The sequence below is a fragment of the Centruroides sculpturatus genome, unplaced genomic scaffold, assembly GCF_000671375.1.
Source record: "Centruroides sculpturatus isolate CEXI.00-Female unplaced genomic scaffold, Cexi_2.0 scaffold1813, whole genome shotgun sequence".
Lineage (NCBI taxonomy): Eukaryota > Metazoa > Arthropoda > Arachnida > Scorpiones > Buthidae > Centruroides > Centruroides sculpturatus.
Window position 1 is genome coordinate 17,066 of NW_019386276.1, and position 13,802 is coordinate 30,867.

The 13,802-nt window shown below is 41.0% G+C and overlaps 1 protein-coding gene across 1 annotated transcript; it reads left to right on the forward strand.

Annotated features, from left to right (window-relative positions):
* The first annotated feature begins 1,941 nt into the window (after positions 1-1,941).
* LOC111614365 (uncharacterized protein DDB_G0285917-like) lies at positions 1,942-2,625 on the forward strand. The gene has a single exon (XM_023355739.1). It carries the CDS (start codon positions 1,942-1,944, stop codon positions 2,623-2,625), a length of 684 nt encoding a protein of 227 aa, XP_023211507.1.
* Positions 2,626-13,802: the final 11,177 nt, after the last annotated feature.

The window sequence follows — 13,802 nt, forward strand, 5'->3', positions numbered from 1 at the left end:
TTGTTTATATTGTTTTTCTCTTTTTGATGTATTATTAGTGTGATTTGTAGTTGTTAAGGATTTCTTAGTTTTTAAAGTTATATTATTGTCGGTTGCACCCTTGTCCCTTTGCATAGGGTTTTTATAAGGGTGTACTAATTTTACATTAGTTTTAAGTTTTTGGTTAGACTCCTGTATTGAGTGGGAGTTTGTAAAATTTATTAGTATAGTTTTATGTAATTAGGCTACTACACCTATTGCCTCTATGTGAGGTAGTTGAAAGGGTGTAGTTTGCTAGTTCTTTTTGTTATATAGAGTGTTTACTTTAATGGTTTATATTTATATGTATGATAAAGTGTTAGTGTTGAGATGATGTTATATCTTTCAAGAGTTTTTTATTTTTTTGGTAAGCACTATTACTCTCTGGTACTGAGTAGCAGGGAAGTATAATGGTGCTGTTTAAATGTTTTTGTTAATTAGGCATGGGTATTGGGCTTATCTTAATGATTATACTACATAATGTGGTATAGCTATAGCCCATTAATATATAAGGGTTGAGCGATGGAAAAATTTTGTTCTTATTGATTATTTATGGTATGATTTTGCTATAATGTGTCTCCGGCTTCTGGGAAGGGATCTTTAGTTATTCCTTTTGATAGAAGGCTGGGGATTTTAAATGTTTTTTTGGTTATATTTTATAATTGTTTTTGAAATGTTTTGGGGTTTTAAAATTATGTTATATTAACAATATTGATATTGACATTAACATATTTACATTATAAAGATATCTGAAGTTGATGTGGTTGTAGTTTACACTGGTTGGGCACATTAGGAACAAAATGCCGGAGACGCAATCAGGAAAATTCCCAAACTTTAACACATCGCAGTATCTGTTCTTATTCTTGGTATTTTCTCCTTGTTAGCGACATTTTCTCTTTCCTAGAAACCTTCTCACTTCCGTTAGCAACCGGCCTGCACAGTTGAGACACATTGTGTATTCGCTGGTTGACTAACAACACTGTTCTATCTAAGGGTGTGCAGCTTGCTGCACCCCTCTTGCTCCCCCCCCCCGTTTCTTTTTTTTTTTTTTCCCCTTTCTTTCTTTTCCTTCTCCTCCTTACTTTTTGATCTTAGCCAGCCGCCACCCTTACGTCCGGCCGTTCTCACGGCAAGTTCTTTTGGATTACCTTTGCTTGGTTTCTGTGCAGTGTGCTTCTTCTAACTAGTGGTGATTGTACACCCCGAGGTTCATCGACGTTTGAAAGTGTGTGTGTGTATTCGTGTGTAAAGTGTCCACCAGGAATACGATGGATACACCCAGCACGTCCAGGACCTACGCACATGCGACATCGGCTCCCCTCGTGGTCCACCTTTCCAACAGGCAAGAAGAAGTCTTCACTGAAGTAGACAATTCGACGCCATCTAGCCCCTCCCGCCCGTCTTCACCGCAAGTTGCAACTATAGACGATGAAATAGAGCAACATAATGTGGAAACCATGGGACATGAAGACGAACTGATGGACAAAAAAAAAAAAGCATTACACCACCAATAGATCGATAAGGATCTCTACCAGTGGAAAAGTCCAAGTAGAAGAAATCATCACAGAATGTGAGAAAATAATAGGACAAATAGGTGAAGTAGAACAAGTCTGCTTTAAACCGAATAATATCATCGAGATAGGATTAACTACTGCTGACGCCAAAGAAAAACTCATAGGGCACAGTATAAAGGTAGGCAGTTCCTTTGTTACGTGTGAAAGCCTTGATGAGGACCTCCTGATGGTCACTGTTAGGTATGTACCTAACGAGGCCGATAGGGAGGTTGTCAAGGGTGTTTTATCGGAATTTGGGAAGGTTAGCAAGGTGCTAGTTAACACAATCACAATTAATGACAGGAAATTCAAGACGGGAACATATAGAGTCCTAATTAAGACCAGAAAACTACTCCCGAACTATGTTAACATGTTAGGTAGTAAAGTAGAACTTCAATACAGTGGTAGAAAAAAGCAGTGTTGGCGCTGCGGGAGTTTGACCCACGAAATTAAAGAATGTAACCAAAAACTTTGCCACAGATGTAAAAGTCCTCACCATCTGGTGAGAGACTGCCCATGCTGCTACAGCTGCTACAAAATACACGAAGCCGACGAACAATGCCCCGAACAAACCCTCAACGAGATATATAGAATGGGAGGGAGGAACAAAAATAAAGAAAAAAAACGCGAAAAAAGCTTAGAAAGATTAACAAAAAAAAAGGATATAGAAACAGAACAAGATAAAATAATAGAAGATAAGATAGAGAACAATGATAACAACACGAAAGAAAATAACAATAATAATGAAATAAATAAAGAGTATAAGAGTCAATATATAATAGGTCAAGATACCAATGAACAAACAGATGCGACAAACACAAACACAAAACTAGACAATAAGGAAAATAGAACCAACGATAAAGAAAAAAGTATAGAGGAGAGATTAGAAGAGCAAATGAATGAGACAGTTGTCAGGGAAAAAATTTTAGCTATAAGTCTAGACGCAAGCCTTACAAAAGACGAGCTTCTAGAGGAGGTAGAAAATATAATAAAAACGACAGACAAAAAGAAAGTAAGGAAAAGCAAAAGAAAAGCGGTACAAAACAATAATTAACATTCAAGTCCAACACCCTTAATATAAAATCCCTTAACATTTCAGGGATGAGAGAAGAAGCAAAGAAAATCTACTTATTAAATCTTACTTTAAATGATAATATCGACATCTTGATGCTTCAAGACACTAACCTCTACGATTTCACCGATCTTAGAAAACTGCGTAAAATCTTCACTCAGTATAACATATACATCTCCTTCGCTCCCAGAAGGGGATCGGGTGTTGTTACTATGATCCGCAATCATATCAATATTAATGATTTTAGAACAGACACTAACGGTAGACTGATCACTGTTGATATTAATTATAATAATAAGCTAATCAGAATTGTTAATATCTATGCCCCACCACAGCTAGATGAACGTAAAACTCTTTTCAACAATCTCCCCAACTTTTTAATTGGAAGAAGAGAAATAACCATCGGAGGTGATTTTAATTGTATCCTAAGTCAGAAAGACAAAAACACAAGCATGTACCCAGACGGCTCCCGAAGTTTGCTCACTGACATCATTGACAGTCATGCGCTGAAAGACGCTTTCCGCACCCTTCATCCCCAGGCCGAAGAATACACATGGGAGGGCAATGGGGTAAAGGAAAGGCTTGATAGATTTTATATCAGCGCGAATGTTGGAAAACTCATCAACTATAGTTCAAACTATCTGTTAAACAACGATAAAAAGTTCACCGATCACAAAATCATTAATATTACTTTTAGCAGTAGTAACATCAAAAGAAAAGTAAATAATATTAAAATCAATAACACCATTCTCTCCGACAAAACATACCAGATAGAAATCAAAGCAATCCTTGATAAAATAAAAGATGACGTCAATTGGAATAATTGGAAAGATACAAAAGATAAAATAAAAGTAATAACTAACCAAACCTGGTTATGCATTAAAAAAAGTAACTTCAACAGAATGAAACAATTACAGAGACAACTCAGCTACCACATAACTAACAATAGATATGATAAAATAGAACAAACCAGTAATGAGATCAGCAACGAAATCGAGAACAAAATAAGAGAAACATACACAAGCTATAAGATGAACAAATTAGGAATTGAGAGACACACAGAAAAGATAATTTTTAAGAAAAAACCTATAACAAAAGACCCGGATATGATCAACAACTTAATTATCAATGGTATACAAACAAATAACGCAGAAAAAATCATCCAAGAATTTCAAGAGTTCTATAAAAAACTTTACCAAAAGAAAACCACAAGATGGGATCAAATAGATGAAATCACAAAACCAATTAAACCAGTTAAAGATATAAAAGAAAACATTATCAATAAATTAATCACTAAAGAAGAAATAGACAAGGCAATTGATGAGCTGCACGTAAGAAGAGCTCCTGGTATTGATGAAATACCTGCTGAGCTATATCGCTTCTTTAAAGACGACATGTCCGATATCCTACATAAATTATACAACGATAATACCGAAAATGAAGACTTCTGCAAAGGCCGGATGAAACTCATAAACAAAACTAATAAAAACATTGGTCAAGCTACTGATTACAGACCCATCACACTGCTCAATGTCGACTACAAAATCTACAGTTCTATCATTGCCACAAGGCTCGAGAAGTTGCTCCACAACCATATAAGTCCAACACAAACAGCTGGTATTAGAGAAAGAGCCATACAGGACAACACGATGTTCCTAAATCTAATACAGGAGACCTACAAAAGAAGAAAACTACCCCTCTCGATTCTCACAGTTGATGTCGAAAAGGCCTTCGACACTGTGAATCGAGAGGTACTATGGAAAATACTAAATCACATGGGTTTTAATGAGGAAGAGATCATGAAAATTAAATACATATACAATAATCCCGTTACCAAAATTACTATCAACCAGAAGGAATCAGAATATATTAACTGCGAAGCTGGGGTAAGGCAGGGATGCCCCTGCTCAATGATTCTTTTTACTATCTACATTGAAACACTGTTAAACATGATAAACGAAGATATATTAATCCCTCCAATCCACATCCCAGGTATGGAAAGAAGAATAAAATATGTCGCACATGCCGATGATGTCAATTTCTTCATAAATGACAACGTATCTCTCCATAGGATGACAACCATATTAAATAACTACTGCAACATAACGGGAATGAGAATAAATACAAATAAAAGCATCATCATCAGGATCTACGGCCATAACAACCTAGAAAGCTCTACCTTTAAAATAGTTAACAACAAAAAGATCCTTGGGATATGGTATGGCACTAATAAAAATATCAAAAACTTAGAGACAATGCAAAAAAAGATTAAAAATGCAATAGACAAATGGGAGAAAGTATGGCTCTACCTGCCTGAACGCACGATAATTGCCAACAAGGTTCTGGTTGCTAAGATCATGTACACACTATACACGACCGATCTAACAAAAAAAGAGGCAAATAAGATAGAAAAACCAATTTTCAAATACCTATGGCAAAAAAACTTTGAGCCCCTCAAAAGGAATATAATTAAAAATGATATTGAGAAGGGAGGATGGAGAGTATGGGATGTATGTCTACTAGAGAAGTCTCTGCAACTATCCAACTTAATCAACTCAATCATTAAAAATCAACATCCTCTAGCTGATCTGGCAAAATACATCATAGGACCTTTAACTAAACAGTTCACGAACGATTCATCTAACAAACCCTTCTTAATAGACAACAACAAAACCGCATGTAATTGGAGGTACATGATTAAAAGTCTACTAGATGCAAACATTAATCTTAAAGACATCAAACCTGGAACAATCTATAGGAATAATCATATCAATGCTCCTAACCCCAACCTCAACAACACCAATGTTAACTGGAGTGAGTGCTGGTCAAATGTGGGCAAACTCCCTGCAGAGTGGAAGGAGACGACATGGAGGTTAATTAACAATATTACCATGACCAAGGATTATTTACACAAATACAACATGCTAAGAAACGCCAAGTGTCCACGATGTGATAGGGATGAAACCACCTTTCATTTGTTCTACGAATGCTCAACACCTAAGAAAATATGGACCTGGATGAGAAATATTTTCAATATCGATATTGGCTGGCACCAAATTCTTTACCATGCTGACTTCCCAAACACTACCTATAACATTTACTGCCTAAACTGGGTAATTGCCCTCACTAAAAGAACAATATGGAAGGCAAGATGCGCCCTCCATTTTGAAAATAAAAAATGGAACGCTGAGATCTGCATAAAAAAGATTAGAGATGAGATTAACTACAAACTCCAAATTGATAATGCTCTTCTAAATAAAAAGGACTTTCACACGCTCTATCAGGGCACTATTAATGTTATATGGAAACATGAAAATAACAGTTATGTATTAAACGACATGTAAACCAATCGCGACTTCTATATGTAAAACCATATATGATTGTCGGTATTATTGTCAGATGTAAAACAATATTATTATTACCATTGTCAGGTGGCTTATCCACCCCTTTCTTAATATTTGTTCTCTATTAAGCATGTACTATCGGATAAAGTTAATGTATATTCTACAAGCATAATGATTACTACGGGCTACAATATCCTCTCTGGACTTGTATATATAATTATCTCCTGGATATTGTAGTACACCTGTTCTGTAAACCAATCAATGTAAATGCTTACTCAACATCAGACTACTGGTGTTTCCTGTATAATTAATTGAATCTAATAAACTTTAATTAAAAGTATCCTGACTGGTATTCGTAAATATTTTTCAGCTTTACGCCTATTTTTCTTTCCTGCATTCTTCTTACTTCTGTTGAAGGTTGGCCTGCACAGTTGAAAGACACTGTATTCGCTGACCTCTCGACAAGTCTTTACTATCAAGGGGCAAGTAGCTCACTACCCCCCTTACGTTTTTATTCCCCCCTTCATTTTTTCCCCCCTCTCTTCTTCCTCTCTATCTTTCTCTTCGCTACACATTTGATCTGGTCGCGGCTCTTGTTGCGCCGTGCTGTCGAGTTATAGTAACTACTTGTTTTTGGTGCCTCGCTTTGGATACCCGTAGTTATTTAGTGTGTGTGTGTGTGTGTGCCGCCGCATCTCGTCTCCTAGCTGCCTATGTCGGCGCCTCATCTCGTGAGGATCTCTATGGATACACAACCACCTTCAACAAGCTATGCCCAGGCCACCATGGGGATGGGCAGTGACCTACCTCCCCAGGATGATGCCCTGTTCGAGGAGCCACTTGATGAGGACGTGCATGTGGACAATCCCATCAACTGCTCCAGCCAAGAAGACTCCGTACAAGTGGATGTATCAACTGCTTCACCATTTTTTTTTTTCTTTTTTTTTCTTTTTTTTTACCATTTAGAAAGACTGGGCCGAGCTTAAAGCATAGCCTCTAGAAGAGAAGGGAGATAGAATTAGAGTTAAGGGAGGGGGTAGGGAAGGTTGGTGAAAGAGGGAAGAAGGTAGATAGGAAGGGTGGGATCTCATGGACTTGCATCGGCCGTTTATTAGAAGGATAACAATAATTACATGATTTAGTAACAGGTTACAGTAATTTAGAACAGGAATATCCCGACAATAAATTTACGGATTACGATGTATATACAGATGGGGCCGAACAGTGTGTACAGAGGAATGGCGGCCCTTATATAGGAGCTGGGGGGAGCGAAAATTCCCAGAGGGAAATTAGCTCAACACCCGAATTTTACTGTTGAAGTCCTTGAAGGCCTTGTAGATATTATGGTTTTTAATTAGAGTGTCCAAGGGACAAGGCCAGACCGTGCTCTCAGAGATTACCGTAGCAATGAGATTACTGCGTTCCCTGTCGTACTGCGGACAATGGAAGAGGACATGCTCACTATCTTCCCAGTAGTCCAAGCAAGCGTTGCAATAGCCGTCCCCTTTTTTTAAGAACCTCGCCAGGTACCCCTTAAGGTTACCATGGCCGGTAATAATTTGTGTAGTCTCATAGTCCGGGGAGAAGTGAGAAAGGGCTTTCCTCTCGTTGACCGAAGGAAAGAAACGGTGCACCAACCTTGCCGTGTTGCTATTATCCCACCTTGTTTGCCATTGCTTATTGATGAAGTTGTGGACCCCATTAGTGATCCACTTTAAAGGAATCTTCTCATAGTCGTAATTTTGGAGATTCGTGATGGCTTTTTTAGCCAGAAAGTCCGCCTGGTCATTACCCAACAGGCCACTGTGTCCTTTAATCCATGCTAGAGTGATGGTAGTATTGTTTATCCTCCCGAGAGTCTGGAGTGTATCCTTGATCATAGGGAGGTTAGTGTTAGCGTTCTGGATTTGGTGTAGAGCGACCTTGCTGTCAGTATAGATTATGACCCGCTTGTTATGGAAGATACTCGGTGACTTATGAATGTATTGGATGGCCTTAAGAATGGCCCTAGATTCGGCCTGGTTGTTAGTGCAGTGGCCCTCCATCCTAAAGTAGTGCTGGTGAAAGGTGCTGCCCTTAGGGTCCTTCACGATGAAAGCTCCTCCCGTACCCAAACCAGAATGAGAACCATCAGTATAGATGGTAAACCCCGCCCTGAGGACCGACGGGGCATCAAAAACCACTTCGCAGATAGGAGGGGAGGCAGGGTGCGTGAGGGAACCAGTGATAGTAAAGTCCACGCCTTTTTCCTTGATGACCTGAAACAGTTTATGCATATAGTCCCCCTTTCCAAAGGGAGCAGCCTTACTGAGGAGAGACTCGGGGGAGATTTCTTCCCTTAAGAACCTCTTGATGCTATGAAGGATATACCTCTGCTCAATATAAAGGTCAATAGGGAGCATATTGGCAAGGACCAACAGCCCATCTGTTGGGGCTGTTTTGTAGGCCCTCGCTATACAGATGGCGGCAATCCTTTGTATGGAAAGGAGCTTCCTGCTAATGTGCACCTTGTTTACCCTATAGCCCCAGACCTCGCAGCCATAGGTGGCTATCTGCTGAGTGACCGCTTTATACGTGGTCATCCTGTCCTGGTAGGAAAGTCCCCACTTGTTCCTAGAGATGGTAGCCAGAGCGTGGGCTGCTGCGGTGGCCCTCTCATAAGCGTAGTAGATGTGTTCCCTCCATAGTAGCTTCTGGTCAATGACTAGCCCCAGATATTTGATTGTAGTTGTGCACTTGATGCGCTGCCCATTTATCTTGATCATTGGGGATTTTTGTAACGGGTTCGCCTTTGGGAAGAGGATGCAGTTGCATTTATTGTAGTTAATCCTCAATTTGATCCTATCACTCCATTCAAATACTTGGGTGAGAAGGTGGTTCATATGGTCCTGAAGGACCCTTTGACTGGGGTGGGAGGACACAATGATAGTGTCGTCCGCAAACCCCTGCACCATAGTGTTGTACCCTTTTCCCTCTTGGATCTTCAGTAACCCGTTGTATAGGACATTCCAAAGAGTTGGGCCTGACTTCGAGCCCTGCGGACACCCACGGTTAATAGTCCTGTTATATATAGGCCTATTATTGTTGTAATAGGTCACACTACGGTCCCTTAAATAGCTTTTCATCATTTTATAAATGTTATAAGGGCAATTGGCCCTACCTAGCTGGTGCAAGATCTCGGGCCACCAGGCATGATCAAATGCCCCCTTAAAATCCACCGCCACCATGAGGGTATGGTTCCCCTTCTTTTTCTCTGTTGTAATATAGTCTATCAAATTATCTAGTGCGGGGATCGTGCCCTTCCCTTTCCGGAACCCAAACTGTAGTGGGTGAAGGAATTTGTCTTTTTCCAAATAGTAGTTGATCCTATTGATTATTAAAGAGTCCAAAACTTTACCCAGAAAAGAGAGAAGAGAGATTGGCCTATAATCAGAGGGCTTACATGGTATATCCTTAGGATCCTTCGGGATAAGCTTAACCGAGGCAGTTTTCCAGATAACCGGAAAGTACCCAAGTTCCAGACACTTATTGTAAATGACTAGGAAGGTAGTGGGGAGAGCCTCAAAAGCCTCCTTTGCCATACGTCCTGTGACAAAGTCAGGCCCCGGAGCTTTATGGTTATTAATGTTCTTAAACTCCCGCTGAATCTCTTGGGCGGTGAAAGGGACATCATTACAGGTTGTGTTGTAGTTATCAACTATCCTTCTTATCTCCCTTTGCTGCTCATTGTCCTGACTGGGGTCATCGTATGGGAATAGTTCATCAAAGATAGCTTTGCAGGAGCTTTGGACCGAGGTGGTGTAGGTCCCGTTGTTGTCCAGAATCGTAGGTGGTATGGTACTGGGCTTGAACTTGCCCCTCACAGTATAGTAGGGGGTTTTCCAGGGATTACCATTGCTGTAATTAGTACAGTATTCCTTCCAAGAATTGCTTCTGCTAGTATTAATGAGCTGCTTATACTGTCTGTAGTTCTCCAGATATTTCTGCCGTTTTGTGTTTTTGCGGTTGGGGTCAGTCTCTCTGCGGAACTGCCTCTTACAGGCCCTCACCTCCTTACGCTTCCTGTCTAGCTCTACACTCCACCAAGGAGTGCTACTCTTTTTCACCTTTATACAGGTAGCCATGTGATATGCCCTATGGATAGTGTCCGTTAGGACATTCACAATTTTCTCCAACTCCTCCCCTTTCTTGATGTCAATCAGGGGTTCCGGTCTCCAGAGATCAGCCAGACATAATTTATAGAGCTCCCAGTTTGTAATATTGATGATTTTGCACCTACCACCAACTTCCCCAATTTCTATGGAGGTAAGTATATAATTATGGTCGCTTGCCGAGACCTTATCAATGGTGTTACAGGTGATGTTCTGTTTGAGAAGATTGGGGTTGCCAAGACAAACATCCACCCAGCTGTCCCCCAGGACCGTAGAGAAGGTAGGCAAAGGGCTGTCATTGAGCGACGTGAGGCTAAAGGCTGCAATTAGTTCACAGAGTTTGTACCCCCTCGGGTCTTCCTTTGGACTGTGCCAGAGGTGCGACTTAGCATTGAAGTCTCCCATAACGATAACTTTGTTGCCCTTAAGCTGTTCCATGGTCAGACTCAGGAGATCCAGAGGGTGTGTAAGATCCTCGTCTGGGGAACAATAGAATGAGATGATATAAATGCCGTCGTCCCTTGTGTCAACCTTCACCGTGGTGAAGTAGTTATTAGAGTGCTGTGCTATGAGTTGGGTCATAATGCTGTTATTGTAGGCAATGATACCAGTTTTAATCCTGTTGTCTGATGTAATTGTGTTATGAATCTTGTTGTTACCCAGCATAGCTATCTTCTTATTGTAGACATAGGGCTCTTGGATTACAAGGATATCCACTTTGAGGTCTTGCACCATCTGCAGAGCTTCTGTGGAGGCTGCTTTAGACCGTTGCAGATTAATCTGGAGGATATTGAGGGTGTGACTTTCCTTTGGGCTGTGAGGAGTAGCCATGGTGACGTGGTTGAGGGACTGATCCAAAGAACCTGCGCACCATATCCGATTACTCATATTGCGTGGCCCTTACCTGATTTATTTTATACCATTTAAGAAGTTGGCAGCTCTTGTCAAAAGCGTTGTGGTCGGTGGGGAGAGCTTTATTCTGGGGTACCGTCTTGTTGTATCTTCTGCAGTTGTGACAGACTGGGTCCCTTTGAAGATTGGGGCAGTCTCTGAATCTGTGCTTTTTGGTGCAGTGTGTGCACCTTTGTTCCTCTGGGCAAGTATAAGAGGTGTGCCCAAATCCTGTGCAATTATAACACCGGGTGATGGCGATGTAGTCATCAACCACTATTGAGCTCCAGCCCAGGTAAACTCTACGGTTCTTCATTAGCGCGTTCCTTGTGCTGGGGGCCACCTTAAGGATGACGTGCCTAGATTCTTTATTCCTTGTTGGATGGAAACTGTGGTTAATTGAGTTGTTTTTGTGGAATTCTTCCTCTGTTGTGTATTCCTGTATTTGAGTATTCTGGTCATAGATGTTGCCTAGAAGTTCTTCATCTTGAACACTATCCGGGACATTAAATAATATCACCCTTTGCTGTTTTTTCCTTGGTTCCACCACCTTTATTTTGTGAGAGAGTGCTTCCTGAGTTTGAACTGCTGTTTTGAGGGTCTGAAGGTCACTTTCTTCTTGCAACTGGATCTTAAGGTCCCCACTGGGGAGGGGCCTTACTGCCTTGATTTTTACCCCCAATCGCTTGGGGTCCACATATTTTTGAATCAATTCTAACGTCTCCTCTGGGATGGGGGTGGGCTCATCAGGACTTTTTATTTTCGTGATAACCATATCATAGCTAGCATTCATTGGGTTCTTAACCCCCTCAAGTTTTTCTGATTTTGCTGTGATAAGTTTTGTAGTACTACTACTGGGTGTTCCCTTATTCCTTTTGGTGACCTCCGCATAAGAACCTTTGGTACCCCCAGAGTTGGGGCCAGAGAGAGCCTTTACCCTTTCCCTCAGAGCGAGAATGACTCCAAAAAGCTGGTTGGCGGCTGCATGCATTCTCACCGCCGCTTCCCGTGCCATTCCTCGCTCCTTAGATTTGACTGAGATGTTGGTGTTCGTCGGAATATTGCTCATGATAGTTTCTAGTTCCTCGTTAATACTAGAGATAAGGTCCTCTTCGACGAAGCTGTTGTTCGTTTCTGTGATATCTTCTTTTCCCTCAGCCATTATAATAGGCACAAAATGAGGGGTATATTAAAACCAGTACTTTTTACGAGTTGATTGGTATAACACACAACACGGGGCAACAAGCGAGTCCCCCAACAGCCGAGGTTGCCGAAATAGGGTCAATTAGGGGATGACCACGTGGCGAAACCAATGACCTTTAGTTCCTTTGTGTTGGTCCGACCGTAGAATGCCCGTAACTTAGTAACTAATAACCGTAGGTGGTTGAAAATTTCCACACAGGTTGCTGGATACCCCCTCAAAGAAACACCTATGTATGAACCTCGCCGAAGGCCCGCAAAGCCCGCACGACGGCCCGATAAAAACACGTAAAGGTCCCAATAAAACACAAACGGCTCGCCGGATTTTAATACCGAAGGTGCCGTTAGATCCAGCGTGAGATCCTCTTTCGACCGATATATTATATCACCACTTACCGGCGGAAAATGCCTGGAAATGGCGGCCGGAAAAACTGGAACTTCCGGAGGTCGTATCTCCCGAATCGCTAATCCGATCCGGAAAAACAATACTTCAATCGATAGCACACGATGAGCTGATTCTAACGGTACAAAATAATCCACGGATTGATGATTCTGAGCACCGATGCAAAGATCGAGAACGGAGCACATAGAATACACGTCCTAACCCACTCTATACACACCGACTACTCAACTGCTTCACCAAAGGACAATGCCCGCATGGACTCAGCGGTCGAACTCAGCAAATACACCACGAAACGGTCTATTAGATTCATCGCAAACGAGAGACTTAATAGCAGTGACATTATAGAAGCCTGTGAAAACATTCTAGGCTCTGACGGCTATGTGGAACAGGTATGTTTTAAAAAGCCTAACATTGTGGAGATAGGACTGGACTCCCCTAAAGCTAAGGACAAACTTATGGGGCATAAGCTAAAGGTAAGAGACTTTAATTATATTTGCGAAAGTCTGGATGAAGACATAATGACGGTTACGGTCAGATACGTGCCTAATGAAGCAGACAAAAATATAGTTAAGGGGGCCTTTTCGCAATACGGCAACGTGATCAAAGTGTTAGTCAATACCATCTCGTACAAAGATAGAAAAATAAAGACAAGTACTTACCGTGTTATTTTAAAAACTAGGAAACTACTTCCGAATACTTTAGAAATACTAGGGGATAAGGTAGAACTTTTCTATGTTGGCAAAAAGAAACAGTGCTGGAGATGCGGCAGTCCTCAACACAAAATTAAAGACTGCCAAACAAAGCTCTGCCACAGGTGCAAGAGCCCGCATCACCTCATAAAGGACTGCCCGCTGTGTTACAATTGTAAACAGCAACACGAAAGGAACGTAATGTGTCCGGAACCAACCTTCCTTGAAATCTGCAAAAGAGGAAAAAGAGATGCTAATAAACAAAGAAAGCGTGAAAAAAGCATAGAAAGACAACAACTGGAAAACAATGAGGAAGCAGAAAACAAAATCAAAAAACCTATAACGAATGAGGTGCAACAGGTAACAGAAATAGAGCAAATACCGATGGTAACGGAATACAAAGAGATGGAAAATAGTTCTGAACTTGAAGTAGCTGACATAAGCGAAAATAAGGGAAAAAGGGACGATATGGAAAGCAAAG

Coding starts and splice junctions, on each gene's coding strand:
- LOC111614365 (XM_023355739.1), top strand. CDS start 1,942: ATGTTAGGTAGTAAAGTAGAACTTCAATACAGTGGTAGAAAAAAGCAG.